The sequence below is a fragment of the Triturus cristatus genome, chromosome 7 (assembly GCF_964204655.1).
Source record: "Triturus cristatus chromosome 7, aTriCri1.1, whole genome shotgun sequence".
In the NCBI taxonomy this organism is placed as follows: Eukaryota; Metazoa; Chordata; class Amphibia; order Caudata; family Salamandridae; genus Triturus; species Triturus cristatus.
Window position 1 is genome coordinate 1,163,525,197 of NC_140590.1, and position 24,420 is coordinate 1,163,549,616.

General features: G+C 44.3%; 1 protein-coding gene across 2 annotated transcripts in view; it reads right to left on the reverse strand.

Moving 5' to 3' along the window:
• The window catches only part of RPUSD4 (RNA pseudouridine synthase D4), a 67,894-nt gene that overhangs the window by 16,158 nt on the left and 27,316 nt on the right, over positions 1–24,420 (reverse strand). Inside the window, exon 2 of one of the 2 annotated variants that reach the window (XM_085618428.1) lies at positions 1,802–1,970. In XM_085618428.1, coding sequence (XP_085474554.1) covers positions 1,802–1,970 — 169 coding nt within the window. The remainder of the gene's footprint in view (positions 1–1,801; positions 1,971–24,420) is intronic. The other variant, XM_085618429.1, reaches the window with a different exon arrangement.

The window sequence follows — 24,420 nt, forward strand, 5'->3', positions numbered from 1 at the left end:
CTCACATAAGAAGAGGGGCAAGGAGAAGCTGGCGGGGACAGAGGCCACAAGCTGACCGAGAAATAAGATGTAAGGGACATAAGGTGAGAAATGATGCTGAGACAACTTGGCATGAGGTAAAACTGAAAAAACAGAGGCAAAGTTTAAGCCAAAGAGGCCTGAGGATAGAGAGAGGAGCACAAGCAGAGAGAAAAATCTTATGAAACAGGAAGCAGAGAAAGGGAGAGTGGAGAGACGCAGGGTGGGAAGATGGGTACGTGGATAGAAAGACAGACAGACAGATGCCAAGAGACACAAGGGCAATCTCATTGAGAAGACAGATGAAAGAAAGGCAAAAAAGGGGCATGAGATGGGGCAGATACAAGTATCTCTCTCATCCACAGTTTACCTCTAAGCCTAAAGTGATATCGCTGGATGTGTTACGATCGCTCTAAAGACAGCCAAAGTTTTACTACAGGTGCAGTTTGCCTGGCAATCATTATTTGCCACAAACTGATAACAAAAATTGAACATTAACAATTTTCATTATTTTTACTCTGAAAAAAAAAAACTGCTGTACTTTTGGCTGAAAAAACACTAATGTGCATTTTTTCTGTGGAACTAGTACACTTTCACAGAAGGCCAGGAGCAAAGTGCCTATGATAGCAAAGAAAAAGAATGGGAGGAGCATTATGAGGTGTCACTGGCCCAGTCACCCGTTAAATAAATTTAATTAAAAATTATAATAATATGCTGACATAAAGGACAAACATATTAATCCCAAAGTAGAAAAACAAAAATAACATGGCGGCTGTCTTATTTTGTTAACGTCTGCCAATTTTCATCCATCTTAAGCCACTGCAACTGCTTATACCCACTGCTCAAACCTATTCATATCGAGGAGTGTGTGTTGCTTGAAGTAGTCTCTAGTAAATATTTGTTTCAATGGTTACTGAATTCCATATTGGGAAGTGGCTCTTTTCCAATCCCTTGAGGCAGGCCTAGAACTCTCTGCTGTATGTGCAACATGATGACTTTGTATGCATTTTGAGTTATTTAATAAGTACTATGGAGTTTACGGGGACCAAATGGTAACGCAGGGGAGTCAATTTTTGAGTGGACGTACCAAGAAATATGTAAAAGCAGAGCCTTACCTTACCAGGATGAAAAAGAGGAACAGTTGTGAGATTGAGGAAAATGTGATGAGTGCAACAGTTATGGTGAAAGGGATTATAGGCAGGGGTGGAACGAGAGGAGGGCATCAGCAGACTGACCAACACTGGCAAAAAGAGAAAGCAATGCGAAAATCTGAGCAAGGAAGGGCGGTTTCAACCTGAAAATCACTGCAATGTGACGAAAGAGCGGAAACTTGGGCCTCACCTGGAAGAACATTTTCTTGTACACTCCCTGCACTTGTAAACCACTAATCCTTCTGCTAACTCCTTAAGTCGGATTTCCTATCACAGCATTTGCTCCGGGGATTTCCACCACTATCCCTGTTTTATGGTTATTGACCCTATAAAAGTCAAAGACTTCCACTTGCTGCTCTCGCGTTGAACACATTTTATTTTCACTGTACCCGCTCCAGTCTTCTTCCTCTGTGTAGTTTCTATGCTCTTTCTGACTGCACTAGATATACAATGTCGCCTCCCATTGTTCCTCTAACTAGATCTGTCCACTTGTTAATTTTACTAATCTTTCCCCAGTGTTTTCTTAACTAATGTTGCTCCAAAGTTCTCCTTACAGTCATGCCCCATATTCCCTTTACCGCACTCTTCATCGAGTGTTCTTTTCTACACCCTTCCCCCAGTGTTACTCTCACCATGAACAGGAACACCATAGGGCTTGTCAATCACCACCACGTCATCATCTTGGTAGACTATGCTCCGGGTGAGGGCCTTTGCCAAAACATTGGGGTGGACATGCTGTAGCTGCTGAGTGTGCCGCACCAGCTCCTGCACACGCTGCTGCAAAGGGCTAAGATGCTCCTGCTCGAGAGGGAGAGAGAAAGAAAATATACCCTTAAGACACGATGTGGATCCAAGCTTGGCACGCAGGTAACTACAACCCTCCGATATAGAAACGCACCTACGCATACTGATCCCTAACTTGGGCACACACCCAGCCTAATGTGGTCACAACTAGCCCAGGTGTTCAACACTCTTGCAGCAGCCTTCCAAGAAAGTATCCCGGACCCATGTCGCAATACACAACGTGTGCTTCTCTCTTAAATAAACTACATCGTTTATGTACTTATCTATCATTCAAGTACACAACAGCCTTATAGTTAAAACATTTTTTTTTTAGCATTCACCTAGAGTATCTGACTCTGAACTCAGCTTGACACCCACCCTAAAGTTCGCAAACAACCAGAAGGTGGAGATGCTTCAAAAGTACTTAACTCTAAAATTGAGTACATAGCACACTCAAGTATACAACTAATAGAGGCACTTAAACCCAACAAGTTATGCAACCCTTCCGATGAACGCAATCATCACACTGAGGTAGGCATGTTTTTTTCCTATGTTGCTGATAAGCACGAAGGTTAGGGTTAGCATGCGGTTTCCTTTTTAAGTTACCCAAAATAGGAGTCTTGTGTTAATGAGGCTATTGATATATGAGGCTAAGCAACATTGCTTCCAGAAAGTAGAGAATCAGAACATGAAGTGAAAAAACCAGGGGCCCAAATAAGGTTTTGAAGTGGTAGGATCTTTCTACCCACTTTTGCTAGCACATCATTAAAAAGATAAAAATAAAGTCATTATTTCAGATGCAAATATTTTTAAGCAGGATAGACAAGGTACCACTGGTGGCCATCACCCATCATCATTTGCAGATTGTGCTGCACTTGTTCTGAGCAAGTTGCTTTTTTCTGAAGTTGTGCTGACGCAACATGTGAAAGTGTGCCTCAGCGGGTTCTGTACAGAATCTAGAGGTGAAGCTTGCCCGTCTGGCGACCTCCTGCCAACCAACCCCCGCCCTATCTATATTCAATAAGGAGCTTAAAACGTTCTTGCTCCATGTGGTGACCCAACCTAGCTCGTCCTCCTCTCCACGGACAATATAATTGGACTCTCTAGCACTCATGTTTCTTTCCATCAAACATCCCTCACCCTTAGGGCCTTTGCTCAGATTCTGTTCCCTCTTTCTACGGTGGATGTTTATTTCGACATAGAGCAGTCTTACTTTTTCACTTCCGAGCTAGTCATTCCCAGGCCTCTTTCCTAGCATTACGACGTCAAACCCATATTCTCTTTTTCATACTAGAGTTGATTAGTCCAATTGCTTTGGGGGAAAAGGCGATGCCGCTCATAGTGGAATCCAATAGAACCAAACCCATACCGGCCCTAGACACTTTTTCATTATTAGAGACACAAGACTCTATTAAACTTCTGGCTTCCATTCGATCAGGGTCTCCCCTGGACCCATGTCCGGCGTTTGTGATCAAACAAATTACAGAGGTCACAGGGTCAGCCCTTACACTCCTGTCCAATGCCATATTTACATGGGGCCAATTTCCTAGAAATTGGAAAAAGGCCTCTATTCTTCCCTTACTTAAAAAACAGACCCTTGACCCCAAGGACCCGAAAAACTATAGACCAATCTCGCAGCTTCCACTACCCGCAAAAATGATTGAAAAAGTCATGAATGCTCAGCTCAGTGCATTCCTTCAAACTAATAACATACTTGACCCAGCTCAATATGGGTTCAGAATGGAACATAGCCCGGAGCTGGCCCTGATCTACAGAGGAAGTGAGAGAGGCTTTGGATTGTGGAGGCAAGGCAATACTGATCATGTTGGATCTGTCAGCGGCTTTTGACACGGTCCATCATAAAGTTTTGATGGACCAGTTGTCGGAAGCCGGGATACAAGATAGCGCTTGGAACCTCCTGCAGTCCTTCCTCGCTGATAGAACGCAAACCGTGGATCTAGACAACAACAGGTCAAACCCATTTTCTCTCCGATGCGGGGTGCCACAGGGCTCGTCTCTCAGCCCGATGCTCTTTAATGTTTATGTGGCAACATTGGCGGGTTTGAGAAGATCATTTGGCTTCCAACTTACCTCCTATGCGGACGACCCGCAAATAGTGTTGTCTCTCAGGGGTATGGAAGAGAAGGAAACAGGGGTAAAATTTCACGATTGCATGAAAGCTATTTCGGGGTGGATGTCCTCTAACTGCCTGAAACTAAATTCGAGCAAAACCGAGGTCCGAGGGAACAACCCGCACCTATGGACGCAAGATTGGGGGCCAGGAGATTTGGATACCTGCCCTGTACCGACCAGGAAAGCAAAGAATCTGGGGGTGATAGTGGACAACAAGCTTACCTGTGGGGAACACATAAGTGGGGTGGTCTCTGCTTGTTTCCTGGCTCTCAGAATCAAAAGAAAAATAAAGTGCTTTCTTCCTGAAGGCAGTCTCAGGACAGTGGTCACTACACTCATCATGTTGCGGCTAGACTATTGTAATAGTCTTTATCTGAATGTTCAAAAACAACACATTAACAGGCTTCAAATCGTGCAGAATGCGGCGGCCAGACTGCTGACAGGGATACCGAAATTTGTCTTGGTTAAGAAAGTATTAAAACAACTTCACTGGCTCCCCGTAAAACAAAGGGTGCATTTCAAAGCCCTTTGCACTGTTTTTAAGGCCCTCAAGGGAGTAGGCCCGGACTACCGGAGGCAAAAATTTCAGTGGTATATCCCCAGAAGAACCCTTTGTTCCACAGGAGCAAAACAAGTGATAGTTCCTCCGGTCAAAAAATCCAGGTGTGGAGGCAAGTGCTTTATCGCTTGCGCCTCCAAGGCTTGGAACGACCTGCCATTCCACCTGACAAACTCAATAGATTCCCGTTCCTTCAGGAAGGGGCTAAAAACATGGTTTGGTTATTTACCCTATAGCCCCCCCCCCCCAAACTATAATAGCCAGTGAGGCAGTGCTCAGCGCCAGGACACACTAGGGTAACCGTTGCGCTTGAGAAGTCTAATTAACATAATTAAAATAACTTATTTTGGTTTGTCTTCTCTATGTAAAGCGCTTCAATGCCCACAGCCCAGGTTTGTGCTACATAAAACTGCATAAAACACTGCTTGTAGAATGAAAAATGTCCTAGCTATCGATAAGAAACGTTTCAGTTCTATTAAGTACACAGAGTTGAGGATTACCCATATTTGTCTTCCCTTTATTGTTCAGCAACTTGTCACAAAGTCAAAGCAGCAACACAATCATTGAAGTAGGTTTCCAATGAACACCAGGGAAAAATATGTATGTATGTATGTATGGCGTAGTTGTATAGCGCAAAAACTGTCACCCAAAGGGTATCCTGGCGCTTTGACTTTTTACCAATAACACGCGATATTACAATATCCAGACAATTTAGTCTAACCCGGGAAAAAGATGAGTTTTTAGTCCTTTGCTAAAGGAAGAAAGATCCCCCATACTTCTCAGCAGCAGGGGTAGGGAGTTCCAACATTTGGCTGCCGCAAATCTAAAAGACCGTCCGCCCATCCGGGCCCTCAAAACCTTTGGAACCACCAGTAGATAGGCTGACAATGATCGGAGAGAGCGTGCGGGTACATACCACGCAAACAGGCCCTTGCCCGTGAAGCGCTTTAAACACCAAACACAGTGCTTTAAAAACAATCCGCTGCGAAATAGGCAACCAGTGAAGATCCACTAGTGCCTTGGTAGAGGAATCCGAACGCCGTTGAGAAAGGGCCAGCTTAGCAGCCATATTCTGCACTCGTTGCAGTTTACCCACCAGGTTTGCGGGTGCTCCTAACAGCAATGCGTTGCAATAATCCAACCTGCTCAGTATGATGCCACGCACCACCTCTGGCCGAGCATGGACCGGTAGCAACGGAAGGATTTTCCATAACATGCGGAGCAACGCCATGCAGGTGGCCACAGTCTTATTTACAAAAACATCTAGCTGAAGATTGGACCCAAACATCACACCCAGGTTCCGGATGGAACCTGCTGCCAAAGGAGCATCCTGGAAGGAGGTAGGCCAGAAATCAGATGGCAGCGGACGGGAGACACGATCCATCGAGCAATGCAGTACCTCTGTTTTAGAGCTATTAAATTGCAGGGAATTTTGCCTCAACCAGTCTGCGGTTGCTGCCATGCAATGATGGAAAATCTCCAGAGGCACCGCATCCTTACCCTCGATAGAAAAAATAAGCTGCGTGTCGTCGGCGTAATTAATGACCGCAATACCAAACGATTTTATCAGGTTCACCAGAGGCCGAAGATAGAGATTGAACAAAATAGGGCTGATGGCAGACCCTTGAGGGACACCCTGCCCAACCACCTTGATGTCAGACTGAAATGGTGGCAAGGCTACCACCTGACGTCTGTCCCCCAGAGAAGAGATCAGCCATTCACGGGCCAGACCCGTCACTCAAATTTCCTCAAGTCTTCTGACCAGGATGGCATGGTTGACCGTATCGAACGCGGCCGACATGTCGAGCAGCACTAAAAAGGCTGTCCGTCCAATGTCGACTCGCGAACGAAGATCATCCAGGACGGTCACCAAGGCGGACTCAGTACCGTGAGCTGGTCTAAAACCAAACTGGGTCGCATCCAGACGGACATTAGTCTCTATCAAACCGGACAGATGTTTAGTGACCAGTTTCTCCAGAATCTTAATGGGAAAAGGGAGCAGCGATATAGGTCTATAATTTGCTGGGCAGGTGGGATCCAATGTATCTTTCTTCAGCAATGGGGAAACCACCGCGAGTTTCCAACTCTCCGGAACTCGAGCCGTGGTGAGAGACTGGCAGCAGATAGCATACAACGGAGGGAAAAGCTCCGCCTGGAACAATTTCCAATATTTATGTGGCAATGGGTCCCGGGGGGAGCCGGAGGATACACTGTTAGCCAAGAAACAGAAATCCTCAAAGGACGGAGGTGGAAAACTGTCCAGCCGTGCCTGTCTGCCATCTACCGCTGCGGTCTCTAAGTCGGTCACCGGCACGGGGGCAGGCCCAGGATGAGTAGCAGGCATGGTCGGCGGAGCAAGGATCAGAGCGATCTTATCTTCAAAGGCCTGCGCCAGGGAATTGCACAGAGCCCGAGAGGCTGGAATGTCATTAGCGTTACAACAAACAAATGATGGACGGAATGCTGACAATGCAGACATTCTCCCCCAGTCAAGAGATCTGGGTTAAATCCATCGTTCTTTTGCCCACTACACCACCCCAGTTTAGACATGGCCATATGCAAATCAGTCTTGACCCTGTGCCTCATGGGAACAGTCCAGCCCGAACTGCCAAGCCATGTCTTCCCTGGACCGGAATCAAGCATCCTAGGACCGGTTTCTGGCTATCAGCCGTCATCAGCCAGGATAGCTTGACTCCAGTGGCGTAGTGAGCACGGGTCCCACGTCTGGGAATACCCATCCCACTTAGGGCGAAAAGCGTTACAACAAACAAATGATGGACGGAATGCTGACAATGCAGACATTCTCCCCCAGTCAAGAGATCTGGGTTAAATCCATCGTTCTTTTGCCCACTACGCCACCCCAGTTTAGACATGGCCATATGCAAATCAGTCTTGACCCTGTGCCTCATGGGAACAGTCCAGCCCGAACTGCCAAGCCATGTCTTCCCTGGACCGGAATCAAGCATCCTAGGACCGGTTTCTGGCTATCAGCCGTCATCAGCCAGGATAGCTTGACTCCAGTGGCGTAGTGAGCACGGGTCCCACGTCTGGGAATACCCATCCCACTTAGGGCGAAAAGCGTTACAACAAACAAATGATGGACGGAATGCTGACAATGCAGACATTCTCCCCCAGTCAATAGATCTGGGTTAAATTCATCGTTCTTTTGCCCACTACGCCACCCCAGTTTAGACATGGCCATATGCAAATCAGTCTTGACCCTGTGCCTCATGGGAACAGTCCAGCCCGAACTGCCAAGCCATGTCTTCCCTGGACCGGACTGGGGGAGAATGTCTGCATTGTCAGCATTCCGTCCATCATTTGTTTGTTGTAACGCTTTTCGCCCTAAGTGGGATGGGTATTCCCAGACGTGGGACCCGTGCTCACTACGCCACTGGAGTCAAGCTATCCTGGCTGATGACGGCTGATAGCCAGAAACCGGTCCTAGGATGCTTGATTCCGGTCCAGGGAAGACATGGCTTGGCAGTTTGGGCTGGACTGTTCCCATGAGGCACAGGGTCAAGACTGATTTGCATATGGCCATGTCTAAACTGGGGTGGTGTAGTGGGCAAAAGAACGATGGATTTAACCCAGATCTCTTGACTGGGGGAGAATGTCTGCATTGTCAGCATTCCGTCCATCATTTGTTTGTTGTAACGCGGAATGTCATTAGCAGCACAGGCTGGTCGAGAGAGGTCTCTAAAGATCGAAAATGAGGTCTGCGATTTATTCGCTGCTTGTAATAGCGACTCCTCAAGAAATCTCGCTTTGGCACCCTTAATCTGCGTCTTATAATCCGTCAGTGCCTGTTTAAAGAGAGCTTTATCCGGCTCAAGGTATTGTTTTCTCCAGGTCCGCTCTGCCCGCCTGCATCGAAGTTTCAGCTGCAAAACAACAGTTCACCAATCACTGTCCACCACAGTCCATAAACTCCTGAGGTACTTCTTTCTTCGCACGGAGCACTATCTTCATGGACCCACTCATTTCAATTCAGCTGCTACTCTGTGCCTGCGCGAAAAAAGGAAGGCGAGTCAGAGAAAAGTTTTAATGCAGGAGTAAAAAAGTCAATTACACACAGCTTTCACCTTCCAAGGGGCTTCCTGGCAAGGTAATTTTTTTAGGTCAAGCCTAGTGGCAGCGCACATGCTGTGCTCTCTCTGCGAGGCATGCAGTTGTCTAGTATGCTGTGAAAGCCTTGCCTTCTCTCTGCCAATATTTTTGATTGGCTGGTGTCATTGTCCTTGCTAAATGATGGTTTCCGATTGATAATGAGGCTTGGTAGTCCCTCCTGGTTACTGCCCTGTCACCATTTGTGACCTCCCATGAGGACTGGATCTTTTACTTGTGGCATTACACGGTCACCTTCATAAGTCAGTAAGCACTATTTTATTTTTTATTTGCAGCGCTGTCCACTTTCACTTTAGCAGCTGCGCTTGTTTATTTAATTAAGTTGCCGAGCGGGACAAAAGGGAGCATTTCTACTCACTAACCTAACAAGCATTTGCAATGCAATAGGTCTCGCATTTACGCGAGTTTGAGCTATTGACATTGCAAATAACAATGCCTTTTATTTTTGTTTTTGTTTTTAAAACATAAATAAAAGGCATTGTCATTTACAATGCCAATAGCTTAAACTCGCATAAATGCGAGACCTGTTGCATTGGAAATGCTCGTCTTACTTCAGTCTATTTCTCTATCTTAACCCTTAATGTATTTTACAACACTTTTTGGCACAGAAGGAGTTGAATTAGTAAGACACTTGTGATAAAATTCATACCTGTTCTGAACTAAGGGCCCCAAAATAGGTCTTGCCAGGTGCCCCCGAAATTCTTAAAATGACACTGAGAATCACTGTACTTCCCTTACAATTAACTTAATCCTGTTTGAGACCAAGAGATTATATTATCTACATCAAACCTCATCTTTACTTACTCATCCAATTCAGCTCTACGTGGGTGGGATCAAGATCAATGGAAAGTGATCACTGGGAGGGATAAGCCTCATCTCTGTGTCTTTGAAGGAGAGGGTTTGCAGGTTTAAAGCCACTCCCATGATTACTCTGAGGTAAACATCTCTTACAGGTTGATTAAAGGACGATACCGAAGATCAATCTGCTCCGTTCATTAGTTACTTCAAATGCCCCAAAAGAAAAGTACTTGGATGTCATTGCTCAACTGCCCAAATGTGTTTAAGAAATTTGAGACCTTGATACTCGCCTCTTCCACGACACGTGTCGGAAAGTGCCTCTTTTTGTATATTCACCACCCAAATGTTTGGTTTTTCAGCTCTGAAGTGCACTGGACCTTGCAGTACAGGCCCCAGGGCAAGTCCTCTGACCCCCCTCAAATAGGGAGGGTAGCAGTTGAAGTAGCTCTGTTTGAGCACTGGGTTTCATTCTTTGAAACTGTTGTAAGTTGAGGGTTGCTTGATAAGCTGCATTTTTTTTATATGGAATGAGGTGCTAATAAAGTAGACTGTTTGACATTTGCTTGTCAAGCTGCTAGGATAGGTAAGAGCAGTTCCTCTAAATGGCCAATTTGGAGAAATTCGTAGTGAGTCGGCTGTTAAGTCTAATCTGGGAGGGGAAAATTAAATTTCAGATCTTGTTGCCCTCACACACCTGTTAGGGTGTCATGCTTCATCATTGGGCGCTCCTCGTCGGACCGGCGCTGCAATGTCCAACGGGCCTGGTGGCATCTTTAGCGGAGATCTTTTGATCTGAGAACGCCGTTTATGTGAAGACCATGTGTGTGACTGTGGAGGGTAGTGGCTCCTAAAGAATGTAGGGGTGTGAAAAAGCTAAAATAGACCCTGGCCCCTCAATAATTTTAATTATTCTATGACAAAGGCACACACCTTTCTTTGTCATTGAAGGAATGCCATACCATTCACCTCCGCGGTGGTCCACTTCACCAAATCTCACAGCCAGGCGGTCAACTCAAAAGGCCAGATACTTGATGGAAACATAAACGTTATGCCCTAAGGTGTAAACATATTGCAAGCAAGGTTCATATACCCGTACATCTGAGACTCATCTACGAGATATCATACAGAGGAGCATTGCCAGTTTTGCCGACAAACTCTTATGGCCTACATGAAAAGAAAGAAAATCTGAACCAAGCTGACATTTCATAGATAAGAGTAAAGTAGTACTGGAGATCTAGATAACTGCAACCCCCTCATGAGCTTACACAACCATGGGTGTTTTACCACAGGAATTTCTTTCACTAGAAAGCACCCCAAGAAAATAGCTGATCAGAAGGTATTAACCAACCTGCAGGCTGAACCGGCCTTCCTCTTCTCCAAAAGAAAGTTCAAGATGTGCACAACGCTCGTTGCTGCAGGATCAAGCTCCTTACCACATGCCAATGTAGCCATCTTCTTCAAGCAAATGGGGTATCTCTTGATCATACCACATGCACACTTGATAAGGTGTGAAGAGAATACCAATGTCAGAGAACCTTCCAGCACCAAGTATGTGGACTTCCTCGATAGTCCATTAAATCTGATTGAAACAGAGGCATGGCAATTGGGCAATACAACAACAGTACAAGCAGTGCAGGGTCGACTAGTTGATGCCTTGTCTGAGCAGAGGTTTTGGCCATCGTCACAAAACAGGGGAAAGACATCTCTGTACCCTTGGACGGACCTCTATGAAAGTATCAACAGCTCTCACACGGATTCACATGCCAGATTTCATAAGCTGAATGTTCAGCCTTGAGAAAAAATAAAAGCCAGTCTTGCAAGCCCACCATCTATGTATGAGTGCTGTGACGACACTGTGGTCCAGCATCATGAAGGAACCTAAAGTTCCAGTCCGCGACCCCGTTCTGGTGACACAAAAGGTATACTCCGATGTCTCAGAGATCTGTAGTTTCCGGCAAAAGTGTCAAAAATCGTTTGCCACATCTGCTAGCATCTGCTAGCACCCTCGCCAAGTCAGCTGTATACACGATCATGGACATGCTGTCCATCTTCAATAGGATACAGCATGATACGCTATCCTGAATCATAGACTTGATAGCACACAATATTGCCAGCCAGGTAATGCAGAGTCCCAGTTCGGCCTCTGACCCTTTTCCTGCTGTGGAAATATCTCCATATCTAGGCCCCCATTCCCGAAACTGGAGTCCCAATTCCATCACCAGCTCTCTGTCCTGACTTCTTGTGACAAGATGACCAATTCAGAGTATGTGAGGAATTGCCACAAATAAGCACCCTTCAACTTTTATAAGGTCCTGTAATGCATGGACCTGGGAAGATTACTTGTATGTAAGATGAAAGCAACCCCACGATCCTGGCTAGCTGTCCGAGGGAAAGCCTGTCCCCGAGAAGGGCGTTCCTGAACTCCTTTTTGATCCCAGAAATGTTTTTGCCAGTAGACGGTAAGCAATATGAACCCCTGGAAACTCACAAACCATTTAAAAGTCAGCTCTAACTTCTCTTTGTTGATCACGAAGCCCAAGCACTGAAAAAGTGCAAAAGTTGAGTTAAGTGTTGTACGCGACAAGGGCACTGGTTAGAATTTAGTTGAGGTAATGATCAACATCCCTCTGAAATTTAGGTACTCCCAAGGTCACCTTAAGGATTTAGGGGGCCTAGGCCAAACATATTTTGGGGTCCCCTGTTCGGAACCGCTTTGAATTTATGATCCAGTTTCAGCTCTTTCATGCTCTTTTTGGCCAAGTCACTGACAGTGCACAAGTCCACTGGTCCAAATTCTAAATGTGTTTACATCTATTTTTTTTTTAAAAAACACTTTTTATTGAAAACAAAGACAGCAAGCTTGACAAATACATTAACAATGCACAAATGTCCACCGTTACCAGTTCAGCCATTTCTCAGCCCCCTTCCCACACAGCCCAAGCCGCGTCGCCGTCTTCCCCATACATCTACTATTTTTAACACAGCAGAAGCTCACTAATATTACTGCAAATTATCTCTGTGACATGTGAATACGTGAGGTACTGATTTGATCTAAAAAACTTTTTTATGGATGTTGCATGAAACAAACACCACATTTCTCTGCAAAATGTTTGTAATAGACTCTCACAGGTCACCCACATTAAAAATAAATTAAAGGATAATGGTATTTGAAAACAGTAGCCGTGTTGTGGACGAGTGGTGAGGTGGGCAGGGGAAGAGGGGGGCATGGGGGGGGGGGGGGGGTCGCTGGACAGCAAAAAAAAAAAAAGCGCTTTTTTTAACGACATTTAGTTGGCTGTGTCGTGCTCTTCTGCTCCTCTACCCGCAGGCACAGGCTCCCAGACTGCCCTGCGACCCATCCTGAAGCTGCTCTCATGCATGACAGCAGCTTCAGGATTGGTCTGAGCGCCATGGATTTGAGCTCCCAGGTGGACTGGGAGCCTGTGCCTGCTCTCTCCAACCCAGCAACGCTGCTGGGGTTGGACAGAGCCTCAGTGCGCATGACGGTGCCCAACACTCCTCCAGTCATCCCCTGTCCCTGCCTCCAAAGACTCAGCAGGAAAGGAAAAATAAAACTATAATAAAATGTGTTTATTATGGTTTTATTTTTCCTTTCTTGCCGTTTTTGGGCAGCTGGTGAGGGTGACGCTCCGCCATAGCAGAGGAGCCTCCGCCGTTTGAAACAATCTGTTTTAGGAATGATACAAGGTCATCGGGGCAAGACTCTCTGCAGAACAGAACTGGCTCTGTCAAGGGGCCCCTGAAAGCTGGGGCCCTTTGCCCAGGTTGCCGAAGCCTTACAGCGCTCTGGGTACTCCGCCAATGGTCGAAGGATTTGGTAAAGCACCGCAGGACTGAAAGAGAGTGCCAGAAACTCGAAGATCCTCTATTTTCTGCAAAATTGAAGGAGATGCCCGTTAGGAGCAAAAATGGAGGTCAGATAGACACACCTGAGGTCCATCCTGACCATCCAATCCCCGAGGGTTAGTAAATCTCTCAGCAGATGAATTAATTTTATTTTTTAACTGCGAATAGTTCAGCTACTTGAAGTCTCGCAAATTTCATACCTGCCTTTGCCAATTGTCTTCCTTTTCCACTAGGGCAATATTGCCATGGAACCCACTTGCATTTAGAGGAGCCCTGAAGGTAACTCCCCTCCTTTCTAAAACTTCAGCATCTATCTATCTAGCTTACTGCTGCCAAAAAAAATAAGCAGCCTAAGTTTCACCTGTTAAATTAGGAACTCCTTGAATTGTATATGGAAACTATGTACTATTTATGAAACCTACAGGTTCACCATGATTCCTCATCATTTGTGTATGAAAGTGCCAATCTTCCCCTGGTCTTAGGAGGAGGAAAGGGACATTACTTACCAATGAAACCTCCAGGGCCATTAGCTGCTCTTCTGAAGGCGCCTCTGCCTCCACTTGCTCCAACAGTACCACTGCAGAGAAAAAGGTTCAACATGGTCTGGTCTTATACCATGGATTGCTGCATCTGCAACCATGTCTTCTCTGTGGTCCATGTGGCACACTGTAGATTGGTCCATCATTCCCTGCCTCAATCAGCCCCAGCAAAAACCAAACCTCCAAAAATCTTTTGGATAGAGGATTGCAGAATGCAAAGCTTCATACAAAATCCCCTAATTACTTGATAACATGATCTCCATATAGACAGTCCTCGGGCACTGCTCCCAATTCTGATGGCACAGTTTACCCTAACTTCAGACCCACTTCTATAACCAGGGAGCTACATCTCTCCATAGAAAGTGTGCAGTTCTCATTCCCTAGTAGACAGATGGCCTGCTCTTCTGCGCCCATCCAGAGACGAAGGCATGGCATTCATGGATACCTTTGCTTCCTCTGCCATGTTCAGAACTTTCAGAAGAAAAACTGTCACATCAAGGAGCTTCCACTGGCAAGCCAGGAAGGACCGATCAATACCATGCTGGGGTTTTTGATTACATTAAAAAGAAAGTAGTCATTTTCCAACACTTTTAAAAATTAGGGGGGGGACTTTGCCACCCAGACAGTCAGGGGCATTCCACGCCAAGGTGTGCTAGAACCTCCTTGCAGAGTGGTTGCCTGATCTTTAGACTACCTTAGCTGCCACCTTGGGAACTGGTACCCGCTCTGAAAACCTGGGGTGACAGATTTAGTTTGGCTCAACCATATCGGAGGGTTCTAGGTCCTCACCCATCTCCCCTTAAGAAGGGGGTCCAGGGTCCGCTCTCATCTGCCTCTTCTGACATATCTGCACTGTCGATCGCATTCTCCTATCCTACAGGAAAAAAATCAGGGACACAATTTTGTCTTCAGCACTGGGGTTGTCTGCCTCTGGGGAGGAGTATATGTCACAAGGTCTCTCTAAGTCTACCGAAAACCTCAAAGTGCCCCGTGGCATACTTCCCAAGGGCCTTTTTACAGTGAGAGGAGCCCTGTAGTCCAAGCAGTACTAGAACCTCATGGTCTGGATATTCTTCTACCCTTCCATGAATGCGTTCACGGAGATGCACTGCCAGCAGTAGGGGTTTCTCATTCAGGGGTTGTGGCCTTACTCGCCGCTCTAGGCACAGAAATATCAAAGGCATTGGAAAGGCCAGAGCCCATTTGGTTAAAGTTTTCTTCTTCTTCCACCTTACCACTTTGGGAATATTGGTGATCACAAGTAGAGGCCATGCTATACTCAAAGGCCAGATGGGGACCAGCACAAATCAGTGCCACAATTTCCAAATAAAAGCAATCCACACTCACTTTGTGTTACTTAAGTTCGGTAATTCATTAGTATTGCCCATCCTAGTTCAGGGAATTCAGCCAACTGAGAAAACAATCTAATGTGCTGCTAAACAGAGAGATCACAGTTGTGGGGATCTTGCTCTGTGGCTTGAGTGTAGGCTGCCCATGATGGTCCTCTTGAAAATAATTGAACACTTGACAACCATTTTAGCATGGAGCCACTGGGTGCAGAATTTGTAAAAGGAATGCTCATGCACTCATCATCCTCAAGCAACACTCCTTGCTAATGCCAGTCACCACTGCATGTCCCCATGAAAATATAAGCCCTCTACATAAATGCACATGAGCAACCCACAAGATGGGTCACCTACATTGCAAGCTAGCCTTGCCACACAGGCATGTTCGCTCCCTCAATGAAATTCCTATCTGAAGTAAACGCATTCCCGACATCCAGAACACTGATAAGCCAAAAGAAGTCAACACTGTGTACAAACATTTCCCACTAGCATTATAACAATACTGCACTGAGAAAAAAAAGAATCACTAAATTCAGCTGCTAAGCAATGAAGAAAGAGAAGAAAGGAGTACAACAGCAGATTATGTACTGTGGGGTCGTTCTCCCTTGGATTCATAAGAAATGTAGTTCAATTAGTGCATTACTGTTTTGACTTGGTGATAAATTGCAAAGTAATAAGGGGGAAGGACGGTATGCATAATGCTCACCTCTGGTCCTTAATTCATGAACACTCTTAATCACCTTGCTTTATAATGTACATTATGTAGACGTAAGAACTTGCTCATGGTACTTCCTGAGATATCACTTGTGCCGTCATGAAAATCAGAGATTGCATAGCAACATTTCATATAAGGTCACTCAATTCAAGGACATAACAAGGTACTGGTTTAAATAAGATAGGTACACCTGGATACTTCCACAGTAGGTTTACTTATTTTCCCAGTCAAAGTGATACAGCCAGCAGGGCAGCCACGGAACCAGCAACTGCCTAGCCTTCGAAACAATACATTCCTCTACACAGTCTACACTTTAGATTCTTCATCCTACATTCCCGTGCACTAAGACCCAACACATCTTCTCCTTATACAACAAAATAATATTAATAACAGAACATTGTAAAAGATTACAAGTAAGAATTTTCACGATACATAATTGCATAACCACACTGGTGCCTTCCTTTCCATGGGAGTTTGTGTGTGTGGTCGATTCTTGTAACTAGAATCATCAATGAGTGGTTTCTCCCGCACTGCTGGCTCTACCATGCAAAGAGTAGTTCTTGAACCTCTTTGCATAGCCAGCTGTTCCTTATTCCACCATTTGCCATATTCCAACCTTACCACATTCCTCTTCTCACACACTACCTTTTTGGGATCAGAAAGCTGTGAATGCCCCTTAGCAATAATACCCAGCAATCTAATTCTAACCCAATCTCTTTCCTTGACTTCCACTCATTGTCCCTTGTCCTCAGAAACATATTTACTTTGCACACACTCCTGTTTAGTACTCACCTCTTGACCAAACCAATACTTCGGAGATGGTATAGGGACGTTGTTACATGTTTCACACCCCACTTCTTCATGAATTTACCAAATTCTTCAGACGGGTTTGGGGCTATTGGGATCCAACATGATTCCCAGATTTCTTTGCTCCAACTAACCCAGCACATTTGATCCTTCGCCAGCTAAATAAACAGTGCCATCAGCTACACTCCCTTGAAAAATTTAAACTTGCATCAAATTCCCCCATCACTTCAATGGGTTAGCCTCCATATGCTGCTGGTTTCACCTTGGACCATCTGAATTGCACACACTGCAATTTCTTCCATTCATCCACACTTATCAATGTAAGCAAAGATCCAGAATCTGCCATCATGTTGATATTGACCCCACTGACTTTGATCATACAGCAAGGCTTCATTTTGATAGACTCACTCATTGAGACCTCATTATTGACCCCCCATGGGCTGGCTTAGATCCTTACAACTTTGGCCCTCAACCACCAGGAACACCACACTTTCTTCATCAGAATGAGCTTGACTACGCATGTCGGGACGGTTTCCTATTGTATTCACACTCTTAGTAGGTTTCAGTTCATCACTCCACTTCGCATTACACACCTTCATAAAGTGCTACACCATTTGTCCGTTGCAGGATACGTAGGAGAATTCTGCAGATGATTTTTACTCCCACACCGATAACACGCAAAAGGTTGTTTTACTTTTCCACAGCTTTGGTCCACTTTCTCTTTTCCTTTTCATGTGATTGCAGCGCATGCACTTGCATACTTACAGACATCAGTTCCATAAATGTTGTTGTCAATTCTATACCGCTTGCTAACTCAATTGTTTTATCTAATGTGAGGTTTTCTACTGTTAGCAACTTTTCCTGTAATTTTTTGCTATTGGACTTCTCCACTACCTGGTCCCTTATTACTTCCTCCTCTAACGTCTTAAATTCACAGATTGCAGCTAAAGCTCTTTTCAAGTGACTCACCCAGTGTAGTGTAGTTCCTATATACCCGATAGGCTCTGAGCATTGGAATAATATACACTATAGTTTTCACATAGCACTGAGGTCAGTATGTCTCTATCGAGTACATAAAACTTAATTACTTGTGTGTGCCAGCTAACTCAGAGGTCACTAGAAAACTTCTTGAATAAACAAGAAGGGATTAGTTTCTGACAACCGCATAAACATGACAACTTTGTTTCCCTTAGAATCGGAACAATCTCAGAATCGTGGAAACAATAGATAACAGTTTCACTCAGTCAATCGTGCATGCTTCGATTCTACAGAGTTACACAAAAATAGATAGACGAGCGTTTCAATAAAAAGGGTTTATTGAACAGTATTATTTCTCGTGCAAGAGATATGAACTGCTACAATCGTAAGACAGAATGCGAAGTTTAATACGTACAGCGTTAACAGAATGATAAAAGAATACTGCAATAGCATGGTTTGTAGCTATGACAGATATTCATAAAAATACATAAACAGGCTAAAATGTTAATACTCATCTGATGCTTCTAGCTAGTTCTACCCCAGTGTACCCAACCTAAGTGTAGTACGAGGTAAGAAGTAGGTGCTGTTTGTCTATAGTCTAGTTTAGCTATAGTTGCCAAGATTTGCCAAAAGTCCCTCTAGGTCTAGTCCGCTCCATAACTCAGAATGAGTGAGGTTGGAATCTCTTTCCGAGTCTCGATCTCTAACACCCCGCAAGGGGAGTCGGAAACACTGGAGCTGGATTCTCTACAAGGAGGATGACCGCGTCTAGTCAGTGCGTCAGGCGGGGACTTGATTTCCTTCCGAACTTGCCGTGGCGAGCCGCGTCATGCAAGTAGGCAGCCGAACCGTGGTTTGCCATGGTAAGTGAAGGTATATTTATACCTTGAAGGTGTTTAGGAATGCCAGTATTGATGTAAAAGTCAGGCAGAAGAACATCATGAATGAACCCCTAAGGAATAGATGTTCATGCATAATAAATGAGTTCTTGGAAAAATCAATATCCAAGCAAGGGGAAGTCCTAAAGTCTTAAGAGTCTGGTTTTCCAAGAACTCGTTGTGACGTAGATGAAGGGATGTAGGTGGCCATGCCTGTATTTGGTTAGCATGGATAACGCCTAACTAAAGGTAGGATTTCTATGCCTAAATATGGGCAATGCGAATTGTGCCTATATTAGGACATAAATCGTGAAACTTGTATACGGTATCTAAATCGACACACAACACCCACTCCACTTTCGTATGAACGACATTACTAAATTCTAAACATGCTAAACATATCTAAAACATAGTACTCTTGAAATTCACTGGCTTATGCCCACTACTCACAAATGTTCGAGTTTTTCAGTTCTGGTTCAGTAGTGTGCATAAGCCAGTGAATTTCAAGAGTGCTGATGAAGTAAACAGTTATCTGGTCCCTAATATTGAAGAAAAAACATTTTATTGTAAAAGACAAGTATGGCACTCGTAGTCCTTCTTCACTTTTGAAGACCCAAGTGTATTTAAATCCTGTTGGAACTGCCCCTCTTATTAACATATGATTAAGACCCACCAGGGGTTGAAACGCATAATGCTTTACCTGTTGAAGAATAAATCTATTTACCTGATGTCCGACTGGAGGGCTTGTTTTCGCGTTGCGGACAGTGCGCGGCTTTTTTGTGTTGTGTTAAGGCGGTGACGTCGCCCACAAGCCCCAACCTGCTAGGCTGGGCTGGGCTCCCTGTCGTCACAATTGCAGTTGGAGATATATATATATACACACACACACACACACACACACACACACACACACACACACACACACACACACACACACACACATATATATACATACATACACACACACACACATTATGAAATGGCTAGTAAATACAGAAGAAAAAAGGCCGAAACCATTTCATGTCAAGTTACATAAATCAATTGTTATTGACAAGGTGACAAATTGTCTCTGAAAGTGTATCAAAGAATTCTGTTCTCTATGAATAGTTCTACTATAAGCAGATTACTGTGCCATAAAAAGAAAAATTCTAATTTGGAAGAAAAAAAATTAATCACAGGAAAAAGTTCCAAGTTTAGTCTTTGTTTTGAAAAATGAAGGCCAAATTCAGAGTCTTCCCGGTACACCGTGTGCTGAATTAAAAGTCAATGTATGGGGATGGAGAAAACATGAAATCTTCTAATCCTGTAGACAAAAAGTCGTCTACCGTTGTAGGTGAAAGTTAGATTACCTCGTTTAGAAGACTAACCACACATAGATGAGAAGCAACGCCGTCAGCATTGGTCGCATCAGCAATGTTGGTATCGGATGTTACCTGCGTGCCTGTTTCCTCTCGTACCTCAGCAATAGCAATTTGCGTCTGTGAGATCTCAATGAATGCAGTCATCAGATTGGTAGGCGCTGGGGACAACACACAGCATGGGCCGTTACCGGGTCCAGCAGAGCATCGATATCCGTAGGCATGACTGATGGGAGTGTTAGACAGATGTCTAGCACGCATTCTTCACCGCAAAGCAGGCAGCATAGAACAGGTAAGATGCAATCTTGCCAGATTGGTCTGAATGACAGAAACCATGTGGTATTTAATTCTCGTAGACGAGGTAAACCTAAAATTTGGACGACGTCCTCACGACACGTCATCTCCAATAGAGCTCTCTCTATGGTACTTGGAGGGACGCTGGTGATTTGGCTTGCCATATCGGAGCAGAAGGAGCAAAAATAGGATCCCTGGAACGAGACCAAAAAGTAGTGGCAGTCCGCCAAACACAGAGTGCACGAAGTTGGGAATTATTCAGAGGACTGCTTGAAAAGGTGCTAACAGTCCTGAACACACGGTCTTAAATACATGTACAATACCGCTCGTATCAGACAGGTTTAAGATACATTCTAACATTTCTGAGAAATGCATAGGGCAGTTTGTATTAAAAAAGGCTTGTATCTTGGCAGAAGTCCTTGCGACTTGTAGATCATAGGTTTCTTTGGCCGAGGTCAGTGGCACAGTTTGTTGTAAAAGAATGGCTTTCATTCTGCTTAAAATATCAATTCGTACAGAAGAGATGTTCAGTGAAGGCCATAGAGGCGACTCCCTGACTGTCTGCATGTGTGGAAACAAGACTTGCATACAGCAAGTGACCCTGGATGTAATCGTAACTAGATATGGGATACCTGGCAACATGCCACAGCAGCTGTGATCATTCAACATGAGGTAACTTCCATATGAAAGTAGTCCAACAATTGAATTAATCACTGCAGCTGGTGAGCCTTGCAGGCGACAGGATAAGTTTGTAATGGAACCATCGCAGGCCCCGTGTAAATTAATACCCTGACAAAGGAGAGAACCGTTTTCACAGTTTGTACCGCTAAGAAACACTTTACGCCCCCACTCCAACATCTATGTGTGTAAGGTAAATCCCAAGATGTTTTGATGTATTCTTGCCCAAACTTTCATATTTGCCTGCTGGTATATGTTTTAGGCAATATTGAAAATGGAAAGTTGTAACAGGCAGAGTAATTTTACCATGTATGATCCACTCAGTAGCTGGTTTTTCTGCCACCGTGAATGGTAATTTTTCCAGTTTTTCAATGCTCAGCACGTATAGTCTGCTCCTCTTTGTGCCAGTTTGATCGGTTTATCAGTGAGATTGAATTCTGAAAACAGTGATGTAGTGTTGATTAAACGCCAAGGCACATAGCCTGAACGCAGGTTTTGTAGCGTCCAGCCTAATAGCATTATAGAACGTAATTGAGACTGACCAGGTCTTGTTACATGATGTCTATGGCAGAAGACACAATGCTGTCCAATGAATATCCTGGACTACAGTCGTTAACCCATTGTCTACTACAGAGAGAGATTTCTCTAAATTAATACGATCAATTTCTCGTATTTGTTCTGCAGTCTCTGCTTGGGTAATCTTCCATATTTCATTATAAGCAGCATAGATACCGGCATATATGAAACGTTTTTGACGTGGTTTTCTTGGTCCTAGCAAGAATTCCCTAAGGTCTGCGCCTTCTTTAAGTAAAGATAATTGTTGTTTGACATCCTGCAGTGTAGCTTTCTCTAGCCAATCAAGGCAGAGTTTCCCTACACTGTATGTTGTTACTACCCCTGGATGCTGTCTTTGAACACAGCGTGGGTCTGGCCTATTGATAGTGAAACCCTGTGTTTTGTTCAGGAATCGATCTTGACAGTCGTTTGTGTCTGTGGGCCACAGCAACTATTTTTTCCATTCTGGATCTGATCTGTTGTGATGCAAAATTTTATGTACATCGACCTCCCTCCGTGTAGTGCTATTACTTGCAGGTATAGGTATGGTCAGTGTGTTCATGTCTTTGATCTTAGCTAACCCAAGGCAGGACGTTTGTTGGACAGTGTCATTCAAAAACATAATTTGCTCAGGGAGGATATAGGCTCTAAACAAAGCTTCTACCCCTGCACTTGCCAATCTTTTGTACCCCAGGCAGATTTTGTCTCAATGTTGTCTTTCCAAAAGTCCGACCCCTGTCTAGACAGTTGGGCAATAAAGGCTGCAGAATAAATCTGTTTCGTATTGTTGAACATATTTTTCGTTCCTGTCTTGTTCATATTCTTAAAAAAAGAAACGATTCTGGATTTGATAAGTTGAACCCTGAAAAATATGGAAGTTTCATTGCAAAAGCTTTTGAGCTACCCTTTGGAGGTGTAGGACAATGTTCCCATTGGTTATACATAAATACATTTCTAGGTAATGCAGTTTTATGCAAGAAATGATGACCATAGTGGGTATAACAATACATTTGTTCATAGTTTGATGTACCCTCTAAATATTCATGATTTGTGAATACTGCAGACATTTTTAGATCAGACATCATGTTATTAACAGTCTTGAAGTCCCAATCATCAGAAAAGGTACTAGTGGTAATAAACGTAATGACATTTTAAATAAGTGTGGAATCTTCAAATGTTCTGGCGGGCCAAAAATGTCACACTCAGTTCTGTCTCAAACTATACCATCCGTTATAGGAACGGCTGTGATGTTCACTGCTGACAAGTCTCTTGCTTCACGATGGGATGATCTGTGTGGCTGGAGAAGTAAGTTCACTCTTTTACTTGCAGTGTACATTTGAATATATCTTCCATTTATCAACATACCCAGAGTTATTACCAGAGCTAACCAAAGTAGAAAGAAGAATATTCCCAAAACAATCCATAGTTCAATCCATGGTGAAACCAGATAAGCCTTTTTCGGGAGATGAAAAAAGTCTGTTGCTTGTGCTTTGAAAGTTCTTTGTGCTGGCGTCGTTTCAGGTTCGCTGGGATCCTCAGAAAACGTATCAAAGTTAATGAAATAGCCAGAGGAAGTTCTGTCAATGGATAGAATTGCATCCGGATTCGTTGAAATCGCTGGAGCCAGTTGATCACTTGTTACTTCGTTGTAGACAGATGCATCAGGACGAACTGTTATTTGGGTCTCAAGAGGGACGAGTTCCATAGCTTTGTTGCTTAGTCCTTCATTTCTCACTGTAGAATCTTCAAAGGTGATGAGTCTCTCAGTTTGAACCTCTTGGATAGTAGCTAGAGGAGTGCATCTGCTACATTGTGGGAGTCCACTTGCCTACTGCTTAGTATCGGCCACATAGTGTGGTTTGATCAGGTCGATGGACACAAATCTTTTCTCCTTTTTACCAGCAAGGGGCGGCAGTAGTACTGTTCTCGATCCGTGGATTGCTAGGACAGGTACTGGTTGTCTGTAAGAAGGCCCAAATTCCTTCTTGTCCATGATCTTTTCTCTGACAAGATCACCAAGCTTTGGGACCCAGACAGGCCTTGCTGGGAAGGTTGGTTTTTCGCCAGTGGTGGTTGGCTTCAGGAACACGTTGCTTTCTTTCGATCTTAGTTCATTTAAGTCCTGTAAAACAGCCAAACGATCTTTGATATCAAACTTTTTATTTTCCACCACTGTGCCTTTCATGTCAAGGTCCGGAATCAACATTCTAGTTCCAAATAGGACTTCATATGGAGTGACAACCCGTAGAGAACTTCTTGGCAAACTGTTTAATGAGCGTTGGACCCCATAAAGATGTTTGACCTACCCATCACCAGAACCGAATACCCTAGCTGTTATAGACTGCTTTATGTCCCGGTTTTTTCTTTCCACAACAGAATTTCCCTCAGGATGGAATGGAGAAGAAAACCGCAATGCTACGCCCATATTGGCCATAGCTTATTTGTAAGCTCGAGAGCTAAACGCAGGACCCTGGTCAGAATGTAGTGTGCCAATTGCATATGATAAAGACTCGCAAATCTTTTATAACAGTGCGAGCGTCAGCCAAGCGCTTAAGCCCACATCCAAAGGAACATTGAATTAGTGTTTGTGGGACTGCATTCGTCCACAGGGATGGCTGCATGTAGATAGTCTAATGCTGTCTAACAATGGTGTCTGTACTGGGCTGGCTACGCTGTAGACAAGTGCCTGGTGGCATTCTGTACTGCGATCTCTATTGTAGTCCATGCATTTATTGATAAAAGTGTGAATCAGTGGATTCATTCATGGCCACCAGTACATCTCTTAGTTTTAAAATTGTTTGAGATCCCCGGATGTGTCAGACCCTCTCCCAGATG